General features: G+C 35.8%; 2 protein-coding genes across 21 annotated transcripts in view; both read left to right on the top strand.

Annotated features, from left to right (window-relative positions):
• Nucleotides 1–31: 31 nt before the first annotated feature.
• Nucleotides 32–1,894, top strand: LOC143200121 (protein CNPPD1). Its single transcript, XM_076410487.1, has 7 exons — nt 32–173; nt 278–374; nt 429–634; nt 700–828; nt 887–1,022; nt 1,078–1,260; nt 1,324–1,894. The coding sequence occupies exons 1-7, from the start codon at nt 138–140 to the stop codon at nt 1,812–1,814; spliced, it is 1,278 nt and encodes a 425-aa protein (XP_076266602.1). The 5' UTR covers nt 32–137; the 3' UTR covers nt 1,815–1,894.
• Nucleotides 1,895–2,160: 266 nt separating this feature from the next.
• Nucleotides 2,161–14,335, top strand: part of Unc-115a (actin binding LIM protein Uncoordinated 115a) — a 44,517-nt gene continuing 32,342 nt past the window's right edge. For 16 of the 20 annotated variants that reach the window (XM_076410483.1, XM_076410468.1, XM_076410470.1 and 13 more), the window contains exon 1: nt 10,902–11,216. Coding sequence is in view for 4 of the 20 variants with exons in the window: in XM_076410479.1 (XP_076266594.1) it covers nt 2,337–2,340 (4 nt within the window). In the remaining 16 variants the exon portion in view is untranslated. Of the gene's footprint in view, nt 2,341–10,901; nt 11,217–14,335 lie in introns of those variants that run through there. The other 4 variants (XM_076410475.1, XM_076410480.1, XM_076410482.1 and 1 more) reach the window with 2 other exon arrangements.

Below are 14,335 nucleotides of genomic sequence, written 5' to 3'. Positions count from 1 at the left end.
TTTAGTTCTCTTAGAGAGGTTAGTTATGTTATGGCGGTTGTGAGTCATAGTCGATTTCCTTTCGTATTCGTTTAAACAGTTTTAATATACCTGTCTGTGATATAAATTGTTAGAGTGTAGTGCCAAGTCTAAGCATAATGTCGAAAATATACAAGAAGCCGCCTAAATGCAAGGTATTTTGAAGTAAAATCGACGACCTATTCTAGGTCATCACATGTTTCAACTGCCACAAAAAAATCCGTACTTATTCGTGTTATGTACTTGTTTTTTCTTGCAGGGTATGGAGGATCATCAAAAATACCTGTCCAGGATTACGAAAACGTTGTATTATGGAAAGTTGCCAAAAAGTGACGTGTTAAGCCTCCCCGTAACAGGTTAGTGTTTACATTACTGTCAACTTTGGAAATAATTCGTTTGTGATATTTCAGAGTTGGCCGCGGAAATTTTTTCGGAGACCCACAAAGGAAAGACGCTAGAGCGTTTGCACTGTGATACCGCCGCGCAGATATCCAGAAATGCTTGCGTGTCGCCTTGTTCTCTGGTCCTGGCGATGATTTACCTTGAAAGACTTAAGAAATGCAATGTTGAGTATCTGGAAAGAACTACCCCTTCTGACCTGTTTCTTGTCTCTTTGGTAAGTGTTTTAATGACCTATTTTTTTATGTTCTGTGCGATTTATAATCAATGTTGTAATATCAGATGGTGTCCTCTAAATACTTGTTTGATGACGGCGAAGTTGATGAAGTTTATATGGATGAATGGGCTGCCTCCTCTGAAATGACTTGCAAAGAGTTGGTTTTACTTGAGAGGGATTTCTTAAAAGCTATAGTAAGTTGATGGAGTTAGAGTGGAGGTTTTTATAGTTACTGTGTTGTATATTTAACAGGATTGGCAGATATTTGTTAATGAGTTATCATTTTGGAAGAAATTTGGTGATATCGAAAGGCAATTGGCTAAAAAGGAGGGCATAAATAGGGGGAGCTTTACCTATACAGAGCTTCAGACATTATCATCCACAATAGGTAGTAGGAACCGGTGATGTATCTTCCCGTGATTCTTTATTTGTTATTGTTGCAGATATTAACAATATTGTGCAATGTTTAATGTGTATATCAGTGGTGTTGGCGGCGGCATATACAGCTGGTTTGCTCACTGTGGTTGGGTCTGTATACTTGACAAGTCATATTCCAGGAAATTATTTGTATCAAGCTCGAATTCAGGATACTACTCTGACAGCCTTTAAACATCACACATATGAAGGTAAATAGATTGAATACCTTGGGAATGTAACAAGTAATAACATCACCTTTTATTTTCTTTCAGTTAAAGAAATGTTTATTAACAAACCCTGTAACGAAACGGCACTGGAAGTGGCTTCGGCAAAACATGGTAACATTCTGAACTCTAATGCCTTGAAAGTGTTCAGAGCTGGCATACTTTTGGCATCAATCCAATCAGGTTCTGCTTATAATATATCCAAACCACAATACCCAACAGACAGCGTAGATTTGGAAACAGAATCATGCCAACAAGTTGGTTGGGATTGGTGGAACATACCTGCAATGATATGGCTGTCAAAAGCATCTGATTTCATATGCCACCTTAATTTTCCCCCGATTGAAAACTACATATATTTCCTAGAAAACAAAGCCACCAATAATAAGTTGATATATTTGGAGGACCATATACAGAAAGCTACGAAAACGAGGATTCAAGATCAGATCGAAAGCTCCTGGCATACTGAATGGATCGACAGCATAAGATACAGTTATTATAGCAACATTTTACCTTTTTTACAAAACGTTAAATCTTGACAACGGTAATTTTTCCTATTTGAACATATTTGTACTCAAATGTTTCGATTTATTACTAACAAATAAACTTGTTAATTACTTGTTCCTGTTTTTTTTAACATCGCTTTTTTGTGAGGTTAGGGTGTTTGTTGACGTACGGCTATTTTACGATGTTTTTCGAACGTGATTTAGATTTATTAGTGCTGATAATGCCGGTTTTTTATCTATCATTAATCCTCAATAATTTTGGTTGGGTTGTTTTTTCACAGATTTTGTAAAATTTCATTTTTTTTATATTAATGCCATATTCGGTGTTAAGCAGTGCAGACTGTGCTGCCGCCGCATTAACGCAGGGCTTTAGTTGAACTGTCAAATTTTGGGCTTGTCCCATTGTTAAGTTTGACGTTTCCTGTCATTTTCTTTCAATTTTGTGATAAAAATTATAAGTTTTACGCGATAATTATTAAAGCATGCAGCGATAGTGGTTCGAGGTTCGTGTCGTGTCCTCCGTTCAGTGCAGAAGATACGTTCCATTCATAAAAAATGGGTAAGTAGATATGTTTGAGTTGCCGGTAACTAGTTCGTTTTGATGCAAGCTCGTCGTTTCCGACGATATTTATTGCTATAATTCGACCCTGTTGTTTAACCAGCGCAATTAAGCCATTAAATCGTATTAAAAACAAACAGGTTAATGGAGATGTTTATTAATTTAACAACACCGACGTAAATGTACGTCTGATACGTGAATATTAAGGGAGCATTCCGGGATATTTTAGGGTGAAAATCCACCGAAATGCAACCAATTAATATTCGAGATCATTATTTAATCGTTTCGCACTTCAAACAGAACACTTCAAGGTGAAGTAGAGCCTGTATCTCCGGCATTTGTTAACATTAACTCGATTATGATCTAACAAAATCAATAAGTTATTTGCCTTTTTCCATTTGCCTGCCCGAGTTGGTGAGCTGGGATATTTGTGACCTCATTAAGGGGTCAAGCCAAGTCCGCTTTTAATATTTGGTCATTTGATAATGTCTGCGTTTATTTTGTCCGTATAAACAAATTATTATTTACGCGGTAGGACAAAAAATACGGCATTGAATAAAATTTATATGGGACGATCCTAGGGTGTCTAGAAAACTAAAATAATATCGTGGATAGTCATTTGTTAGTTGGTAATAGGCATATCGATTACAGATTTGTTTACATGTAGAAAAGAGAGTGATTAATAACGTTTAAATTGGAATGTATGTGTTTATGTTGAATTTACGAATTTTTCACTGTTATGTACGTGATCATTTTAATGTGGTCGTTACGCAGAAGGAAATTAATATTCGTAATTAGTGCAGCGGTTCTAAAAATAGTGCAAAACTACTCATTGGGTGTAATTTAAGATCGTATTTTCAAGGAATGCCTTGGTCGTATATCTGTGGCGTTAATTTAAATATTAATTATAAATATAAAGACAGAAAAACTCGTTTAGGAAAAACGGTTCAAGGTATACGATCGCCTCCCCTCCCTCCTTCGTGCTAATGGTGACGGCAAAAAATAAATATCCATAATTGTAATTCTATTTACGTGGTTCGATGCGGTTTTTTCGCTGCCGTGTCTGCACAAATAAACAGGTGGTTAAGATTAAATTATTATTCTAATTGGTTATTTGTATGTACAGGATGTCGTGGAGATGTTTACTTTGGCCGGTTTTATGAGTAGTGGGATTGCTTGTCTCCAGTTTTTTTTTTGGGGACTGGTTTCTTTTAGCCACCGAGGCGATTAAAAAGTTTATGTCGATGTATGTGGTCTGTATTTGTCTGTTTTTTTTAAATAGATGTGATCCAGTTGAAAACGGAAATAATAGAGGGTAGGTGAGGTTATTCTCTTTTTTCCTCATTGGTTCTCCTCCAAGTTTATGTTTTTCGATTATTTTCTTTCTGATATTGTACAAAGATAACAGCTTCTTCGTTCATCATGTTTAACCTGTACATAGGTCAGAGTGTCATCACGAAGAATATTAGTGGTTATTTATTTTATATGTATTTTAGAGTCTCCTTTTTACTAACGAGGGTTTAACTGGACTGAACCTACAGTTTAACGTAGAAATCATCCTATAAGACATCCGGTCTTACCCAGCCTGGTTACTGGCGTGACTGGAATCATTTTCTTTGACAGATTTTGAACTCTTGCCTAAGGACTATCACACATGTTAAACAATAACAAACATAAGCTTACGAGCATGCCCCGGCAGGATTCGAACCAGCGACTGTCCTTACAGTCGGAGGACCGTCCTGTCGTCTTTATCACAGTGCCAACCAAGCCAATTAATTGTAATACTATATTTCGTTACAAATGACAGAAATATTTATATTTTTTGTCAGTAAGCGGAATAGTGCTAAATTTGAGGCGTCTACTTTGATGAGCCTTTGTTTTTCGTACTTTTTTTGGTGGCACAAAACCGATTTTATAACTTTGAAATGTCAGACAAATGCAAGTGTGACGTCATAGTTACCGATTGCTGTTGTATCTGATATGTTTTGTATTTCTATTGTTACTATCATTAAGTAAATATAATGGCACGTATCTAAATAAAATCGATTCTTAATGATAATAAGATAGCTTTTAGGCGAAAATCATCAAGATAGATACCAGCCAAGAGAGCCAAGTTTCTTTTCCATCGGCGTTCTTTGGAGGTTTGCAATCGGCCAGTTGATACTCGGTACCAGATTTGGACGATACGGTGGGCGACAAGGCTTTTCGTTCAAGTTGACTATCGTTTTCGCAGACTCGTGACCGATTGCTTGTTGCTAAATGCTCGTTCTATATGGTCCATTACATATACAGCGGGAACATTTATCTTTTTTTTTCAAGGAATCTTTTCTTTTCAACCGGCTTCAAAGAAGGAGGAGGTTCTATGTTTGACTGTGTATTTTTTTTAATTTTTGACGAAAAACGACTTTGATTAAGACTTTGAATGACGAAGTTTGATTATTTTTTAATTTTTACTGAGTTCCTTATTTATTTTTTGAAGTCGGTTCAATTTTTTTGTTAAAAATATTTTATTCTCTCGTTTGGACGGTAGGTTGGTGGAAATATAAGCGTTTTTTTTTTCGAATTTACCACGACCCGGTCCGAGATATGACCCCAAAAAATGGCGTACTTTCCAACTTTCAACTACGAATTCCAAATTGCGATATAATAACGGCCGACTTCGAGAGTGCTTAATTTCGATCGTTTTCGATAAAATGTGTTCTGTTTTTTTATGCCGGTTTCTAAACGTTCGGCAGATTGGTATCTGGGATTGTGGTCGAATTCGAACCAGAACGCAGCGCATAGCTATGCGATACGGTGGCTTTTGTCGAAGGATACTTGATATCCACGACGGAATTTTGTTTATTGTGGCGGTTTTAGCTGGAAATATGCCCGGAATGTGTGTAGAGTTATTCATTTTCGGATTTCCTATATTTTTTTAGCATTGGGAACTATCGACTGTTTAGTAATGTTTCAGCCCTATTTTCGGTTCAACTGATTTTGTTACTATTTACTATCGACTGATTTTTAACATTCTGGCTCTGTCGTCCTAGCCGCGACCTTGACAAAAATGTATCCAATTTGAACTGAAAAGGTCCCCGGCCTACGATAGTAAAACAAGTTTTTTTGGCAAAATTAGTTTTTTTTTATTCAACATAATTCCCTTCAAGGGTGATACACTGATTATAGCGACCCTCCAACTTTTCGATACCATTTTTGTAGTACGATTTGTCCTTTAATTCAAAATACAGTTGAAGTATTTTTTACCTTCAAAAAGGAATATTTTATCAACACACGAAATTACTTTTTATTAATTTTTTTTTACAATAACAAAGGTTGCTTCACTCAAAATGCTATAAGGGCGAGGGTGAGGGCTAACTAAAAAACATATGGATTTAATTCTAGTAGCGTCATCTATGTGTCAGTCCGGGGACTTTTCAATTGACCTGTTATTTATTATTCCATCTCATAGAAAAATTCCATTCCTTTTTACAGACCCACAGAACATTCAAATATAAAGGTAATTCTGCTTCGCTTAAAATGAAATTTTAAATTGCCTTGCCGTTAATAGTATTCAGTAATTATTTTCCCTTTTCTTTTTTAAAGTTAGTACGTGAAGGAATGTGTACATCTCCGTCTCGTTTATACTGCCGTTGGAAAATATAAGCACATATAATGGTCCAAGCAGTTATTTCCGTCCTTTCCTCTCTCACAATTTGTACAGGATAGGGTTCGTACATCTTCGTCCGACATCACGAATTGAACAAAACAGTCGAACCGTGCATTTGACTGAAAATAGTAATTACTATTTTGTTTGTTTCGAGTGTTTTCAGTCGATAGTTTCCAACGCTAATTTTTCCCTTACGCTTGATGAGCTGTGCAGTCATTCCGATTTACATTTTCTTCGTTATCGTCGGATAAAACTGTACCACATGTTGGCGTAGTTATTTTGTTATTCAGTATATTAATATTCCGTTTCATGTCCGTATGGTGTTTGATGATTGTTTCGGGACACTGACTGATGAAAATCAATGCCGCACCAACCAGTAAACGGTGTTCGTTATGAATCACTCCGCTTGGTCCCGGTTTTATTATCGGACACTTATTTCCGACCGGCAATTGGTACGGAGATCTGGATAATTGACCTGTCGACGAGGTCGCTCGTAAAATACTCTCTCATCGACACCTGCGATCTGCTCTCGGACCCGGGAGAGCCGTTATGCAGGTGATTCACCGCGATGTCCCTCGGTTCCGCATTCTTTCCGTCCGAGCGATCGGTCTCGATCTGCTTTCGCTTTTTTGTGGTCGTACCGGTCGGTTGTTGGCCGGGTCCGTTAGGTCCGCTCCTCGTCCATCCTTCGACGGCAGTCGGAAATTCACTCCCCTGGTTTCCGGTTTCCTGTCCCGGGACGACGTACAAGACGTTCCGACCATATGGCGTTACGTGTTTCCCTCGTTTTTCTTTTCAGTTTTCTGTTGTTCTGGGACGGGGTGGCGTTCCGGGCCGCCGAGGACGTTTATTTTTACGTCTGTAGTAGGGTCGTGCGGTACGAGGAAACGACCCGGTATTCCTCTATTAAGTAAAATAACAGGTCAATTGAGAAGCCCCTGGCCTACCATAATAGTAAAACACATTTTTTTGGCAAAATTAGTTTTTTTTATTCAACATAATTCCCCTCAAGGGTGATACACTGATTATGGCGACCCTCCAACTTTTCGATACCATTTTTGTAGTACGATTTGTACATTGCTTCAAAATAGGCCTCAGTTTCGGCGATCGCCTCTTCATTCGAGCGAAAATTTCTCCCCAGCGAGCATTCTTTTGATCTGAGAACAGGAAATAGTCGCTGGGGACCAGATCTGGAGAAAACGGTGGATGAGGAAGCAATTCGAAACCCAATTCATGGATTTTTGCCATCGTCTTCACTGACTTGTCACACGATGCATTGTCTTGGTGAAGCAGCACTTTCTTTTCATTTCTGCGATTTCGTCCTTCAAGCAGTTCAATAACGATACGTAATAGTCGCTTTTGATAGTCCTTTCTTTGTCAAGGTAGTCAATGTAAATTATTCCGTACGCATCCCAAAATACAGAGGCCATAACCTTGCCAGTCGACTGTTTTCTGGGCGTTTTCCCACGCTTTGGAGCGGGTTCATCGTGTGCAGTCCACTCGGATGACTGTCGATTGGACTTCGGAGTGAAATAATGGAACCATGTTTCATCCATTGTCACATATCGATGCAAAAACCCGGGTTTATTACGCTTGATCATCTTCAAACACTGCTCCGAATCATCAACTCGTCCTTGTTTTCGGTCAAAAGTAAGTCCGCGCTGCACCCACTTTGCACAGATTTTTCTCATACCCAAATATTCGTGAATGAAATGATGTACATGTTCAGTTGATATCTTTAGAGTGTCTGCTATTTCATTCAGTTTCAATTTACGGTCATTCAAAATCATTTTGTGGATTTTTTAAATGTTTTCGTCGGTAACAACCTCTTTTGGGCGTCCACTGCGTTCGCCGTTTTCGGTGCTCATTTCACCACGTCTAAACTAGCATAACTAATGATCCGACAGCTGTCAAATTTATAAACGCATCTTTTGAGGCTTAGAGCTAACTAAAAAACATATGGATTAATTCTAGTAGCGCCATCTATATGTGTCATGTCGGGAACTTTTTAATTGAACTGTTAAGTAAAATATAATGGGTTCTTAAGAAATAAGAAAATTAAATTTCCATTAACTGTAATGTTATTGTACTAAATCGATTCTTAAACTTTTAATTACACTAATTACTTAGTGTATCATTATTAAATCATATCTACGAGGTGGGCTAAAAGAATGTTTATATATAGTGGTTCGATTTAAAAAAAGGCAAATAATCGTAAGACAATGAAAATGATATAGGGGTTATAGAGAATTTTACGCTCAATTTAATGGTGAAATAATATTTGATTCACAACCTTTACTTTGTCAGTTATATAACGAATATTGTATTTTCGAAAAATAACTGGATTTCTCTTTACATCACATATCTTGCTGTAATTTCTGTTCAATTAATCTCAGGCTAATGAAAATCACAGGAATTATAGAGAATTTTACGGTGAATTGAGTGGTAATGTAATATTTTATATACAACCTATAGTTTTTATGTTATACAACGAAAAGTGTATTTTCGAAAAACGAGTATATTTCTGTTTATGTTACATATCTTGAAAAGTATACATTTTAAGGCAATTTAACACGGATTTTCGTTTTTGTCACCCCAAAACACATATATTTTGAGAGTTTTATCATTATCCGAGAGGTAAAAGAAATTCCCACTTTTTCCATATATATAGTCGTGAAAATTTGCGATTTTGTGCCATTTTCAATGTTTTTGTTGCCATTTCTGTTCAAATAATCACAGGCTAATGAAAATCACAGGAATTATAGAGAATTTTACGCTGAATCGAGTGGTAATATAATATTTTATATACAACCTATAGTTTTTAGGTTATACAACGAAAAGTGTATTTTCGAAAAACGAGTATATTTCTGTTTATGTTACATATCTTGAAAAGTATACATTTTAAGGCAATTTAACACGGATTTTCGTTTTTGTCACCCCAAAACACATATATTTTGAGAGTTTTATCATTATCCGAGAGGTAAAAAAAATTGCCACTTTTTCCATATATATAGTCGTGAAAATTTGCGATTTTTTGCCATTTTCAATGTTTTTGTTGCCATTTCTGTTCAAATAATCACAGGCTAATGAAAATCACAGGAATTATAGAGAATTTTACGCTGAATCGAGCGGTAGGATATATTATAAACAACCTTTAGTTTTTATGTTATACAATCAAAAGTGTTTTCGAAAAATTATTGGACTTCTATGTACGTCACCTGCTTTAAAAGTATACATTCTAGAGAAATGTATCAACGCAATCAATATTAAGCTCTAAGGACCTGATCGACACTTGGTCAGGGCGTAGATGTATTTTAATTTATGTTTTGCGATTATCTTTATTGTTTTATAGGCAATATCGTAAATTTTCTCTACATGAGGTAAAATCAGAGGCAATGTATTCTAGATTATCTGATCTGAATGTCTGATTTGAATCAATTTAAACGAGTATTATACGACTAAAAAACCTCTGATATGTTTTTAAACAAATCTAAGCATTGAAATTGCCTGAATTTTATCGATAAAAGTTTGACAAAAAAGATTATTTCATGTATTCAACGTTGGGAAATATATGTAATGGCATGATGTGTGCAATAATAATATTTTACCAACCAAACAATTATGATATGCTATAAATAAACCGATTCTTCTTAAAGCTGCTTACGTTAGTTGTCATTGGCAGATGGTGGTTATTTATATAGCTTTACGTATCGAAAATAACCAAAATTGTAATATTCAACGATTAAAAATATTTTTAACAAAATAAGTTGAATCGGCTTCAAAAAATAAATAAGGAACTCACTCAGACCTCTATTTTATATTAATAATATAATAAATAAAGGACAATATGACATGTTAAAAGAATATAGCCATTATACATTATTATATTATAGTATGTCTTATCCATTGCTTTTATTGAATGAATTTGAGAGTTGTCTTTTCATGCTATCCTAATAAAATAATTGAACAAAAGTATTATCAAATATAATTTATATTAACATTATAGTATGTCTTAAAACTACAGTTAATTATACAGCCACAATAATTTATAGGTAAGAATTCAATCCTCTTAACACTATTGCATTAAATTTTTTTGCATACGTCTGATAAACGGACGGGGGTCGGTTGTCAGACGTACGCAAAATTATTCAATATATTAGTTATTATTACTACAGATTAAAAATCCACAAACGTCATTTTAGCCCGTTGATTATTTTGGTAGATTTTAAATCACTCCGTAATATATGATATCATTTCTTTTGAAAATGCCGAAAACATTAGATAGTCAGGGTCACAAATTGATTGCGGCTTCAATAAAATATTTCGAAAAGGAACAAGATGATGGAGGTGCCCTATAATGATTTGCTTATAATTTCCGTTAGAGGGTCCCTACAATTTTATTGAAAATATTTAATAAATAATAATAAATAATTACATATTGTTTTATATCTTTTTTTTTGTTTTCTTGTAAATATTATTTTAGAATGAAAGATGTCTATAAATGGTACTTCATATTACATTTTTTATATTATAGGGGACGAAAGACATATAAAAACATTCTAGCTAGGATAGAAGATAATTTATTCTATTTTTGTTATATTCTTCATATATACGTATAATTTTCAACCATTGGCAACGTTGCTAACTCAAATCCTTCGGTGGGGATTCTCTAATTATGTTTAAGTAAAACCTGCAACCGTACAAACCATCAAATACTTAGTTAGTCGATTAAGTCCAATTGTGTAGCAGAAATAGTATTTATTCCGATAGAAATAGTTAATTAACTAGAAATCTCCTTTTTCGCTGGCAGTCACACTGAACGAATACGGCCGTTCGCATTTTTCCAAACCACCGATCAAATTCGGCCCCATCGCCGTCATTATCAACATCGGATAATCGTTGCACCTGTCACAGTCCGCTTCGTTTCTTTTGAGCGAAGCCCCTCTTCCCGCGTCCCCGTCACCTTCGCCATTCCCAACGTCTCGCAGACAATAGACGTCGAATCCGCGAAAGCGGGCGCCGCTCGCCTCCTATTTTTTTTTCGGCCGCGCTGTTTCGTGGTACCGCTTCGCGTTTGTTTTCAGTTTACGTTCGGCCGATCGCGTTACCTGTTGTCGTCCGCTCGCAGTCGTCTTTTTCATTTTCCGTAGGTTTCGCCCAGATACGTCGTGTTTTTCGTCGGTTTTTCGAGCCGTTGGGAACAGAGCCGCAAACAGTGAAGTGAATGGTGAATATCTCTCGTCGTCGGGGACGACCTGCATTTGTTTTTTCGCCATTTGGGTACCGTCGTGCCGTACCAGTTCGTTCGGTACCGATGAGATCATTCGACTCGTATAATTGATATCTGTAATTCGGCGTTTTATCTGATCCGAAAAAATTGCTTCTAGTCACGGTGCCCGGATTCACGAGTATCGGGACCGGCCGACACGTCCCGTCACTTTCAGCTTCGAGGGGACCGTCTCAGTGTTTCCCGGCCATTGGTGGTCGTTTGAGGGCTGTTTTCCTCTCAGTTTCGTTTCGCGGGGCAGCGATGCCCAGCTCGGGGGGCAACAGGAGGAAGCTGCTCCATGTCCCGATACTTGCGATTTCGAGCGATCGCAAGCATTTGTTACTATTTCGTTTTTTATGATTTTTTTGTGGGCGTCGGTCCAAAATGATTGTCGATTTTGTCTTGAAACACAAATCTTGTTACTTTTGAAGCTCATAACTCGTGGAGGTTCTGATTATCCTCGAAATTTTACTATTCGACAAGTGAGAGTTACCTCAGTTGTTGTTCTCGTCGTTTTTTTAACCATATCCCATTATTTTCGATCTCGAGCGAGGTTGATTCTCGATATATGTTTTCCTTTAAATGTTTTTACTCTTTTTTTTTCTCAGTGTACAGGTCAAGCTGTGACACCATCGCATTTAGTAATAATAATAAGTGTAATGGGAAATACGTGTTTCTTGTTGATGCAAATTGTTGTTGTTTATTACAACTCCCATTACTTTCAAATTCGACCAACAATTATTTTTTGATTGCTGTTTTTTCTATGCTGTCGCGTTACATTTCGATTCGAGCGGTGCTACATATCTCTGGTCTCCACAAAATTGCATTGCACAAGGCAGATATCATCGCTTTAAAGCTCGTGTATTAATATGTGTACCGATTTATAACAACTTTATCATCTAGATTTGTTTTTTTTTATTCCCATTACTTTGAAATTACATGCCAATAATGTTTCAACGAGGTTCGGATCGAGAGAGATTACGTTTTAGTTAAGCTCGATGGTCTTTGGGTGTCGTGCATTGAAAAATGTTAAATGATGATCCCATTATTTTCGAATTCGAGAGAGCCTCGGAGGGCAAGAGGGCGAATCTGTCTGATGTCCCTATACTTGCAACTTCGAGCGATCGCCAGCATTTGTTACTATTTCGTTTTTTTTATGATTTTTTGTGGGCGTCAGTCCAAAATGGTTGTCGATTTGATTTTGAAACCTAAAAGCGCGCAATCCCATTATTTTTGAGGTTCTTTTAACTCCCGGAGGTACTGATAATTCGCGAATTGTTACGTTTAGACGAATGCGTTACCCCAATTGTTATTCTCGTCGTTTTTTTAACCTCATCTCGTCATTTTCGATCTTGAGCGAGACTGGTTCTCGATGTATGTTTTCCTTGAAATGTTTTTACTGTTTTTTTGCCTCAATATACGGGTCAAGTTTTGACGCCGTCACATTTAGTAATAACCATAAATGTAATACGCGTTTATTGTTTATGCTAATAGTTGTTTTTTCCCAAAGTCCCATTCCTCTCGGGATTGACCGACAATTATTCTCTGATTGCGGGTTTTTCGATGCTGTCGCGTTACTTTTCGATTAGTGCGATGTTACATATCTGTTGTGGTCTCCACAAAATTGCATTGCACATGTCAGATATCATCGGTTTAAAGCTCGTTTTACTGATATTTGTGCCGATTTATAGCAGCTTTATCATTTGGATTTGGTTTTTTTTAATTCCCATTACTTTACAATTACGTTTTCGGTTGTACTTGATGGTCTTTGAGCGTAGTGCATTGAAAATTGTTAAATAATGATCCCATTACTTTCGAACTCAATTGGCAACGTTTATGTAACCCTGTGTTCTAATGTGGAAGTCTTAATTTTTGCTATTTTTAATAACTTACGGTTATAATACAATTTGTAGATAACAGTATTTTAATTAGTTTTTTATGTTCGGAGATATTACATTACATTAACAAGAATTGCAATTTGGACCGGTTTTTTTTTCATGGGTTTTTTTAATTTTTAATACTAATTGGTCTAAATTAAAGGCCTCATATTTTAAAGTGTTACATCATTTATGTAAATTATTTTATTCATGTGATGTTCTGACGATAAATTCAACTACTTGCATTGTGTAAAGTAAATTTTTGATTTTTTATTTATCTGAACACTGATTTTGCTGCCATTTTCGTTCAAATAATCGCAGGTTAATTAAAATTGCAGGAATCAAGAGAATTTTATGCTAAATCGGACGGTAGTATAATAATTTTTGTACAACCTTTAATTTTTCGTGTTATACAATAAATATTTATTAAAAAAATGGGTAGATTTCTTTTTACGTCACATATCTTGAAATATGTTAATTTTAAGGCAATTTAACGTGGATTTTCGTTTCTTTCACCCCAAAATACGTGTATTTTGAGAGTTTATTTTATTTATCCGAGAGGAAACAAAAATTGATGCTTTTTCCATATCGTGAAAATTTGCGGTATTTGCCATTTTCAAGTTTTTTTACAGTAATTTTTTTTCAAATAGTCTCAACTTTCAATAGTTAATGAAAGTTACAGAGATTAAAGAATTTTACCGGCGATTCGACGTTTGTCGAGGTTATTAAACCATACAATTTACACATATTTTTACTCCTTATATCAGTGATATGTTGATAACAAGCAATAAACTAAAATTATAGTGAAAATATTACAATGAATCCCATTACTTTCAAATTCGAGCGTCACTATATATATATAACCGACCGTTCTAATATGGAAGTCTTCCTCTGTTGCCATTTTTTAATTAACGTACGGTTATAGTACAATATATAGATAACAGTATATTAATTGTTTTTTATGTTTGAGCTGTTACATTAACAGGAACTGTAATTAGTACCGTTGTTTTTCTATAATTGTGTACCTGTAAATTATTTGAAACGAATTATCTCGTAAATTCGGTGTTTTTTTAAAAATTCTTCTGTAACTAGATATCTGTGTTACAGTATACAGGTTCTTACGTCTCGTTACTTTCAGTTTCAACCGTTCCTGTCCATCGCAAACTAAACTCGGCTATTTTGTGGCAAAACAAATTGCAT

The sequence above is a fragment of the Rhynchophorus ferrugineus genome, unplaced genomic scaffold, assembly GCF_030347505.1.
Source record: "Rhynchophorus ferrugineus isolate W39M unplaced genomic scaffold, kcgeb_rfMv2 rfM7, whole genome shotgun sequence".
Classification (NCBI taxonomy): Eukaryota; Metazoa; Arthropoda; class Insecta; order Coleoptera; family Curculionidae; genus Rhynchophorus; species Rhynchophorus ferrugineus.
Note: the sequence above shows the minus strand (reverse complement) of the source record. Positions and strands in the feature narration are given on the sequence as shown.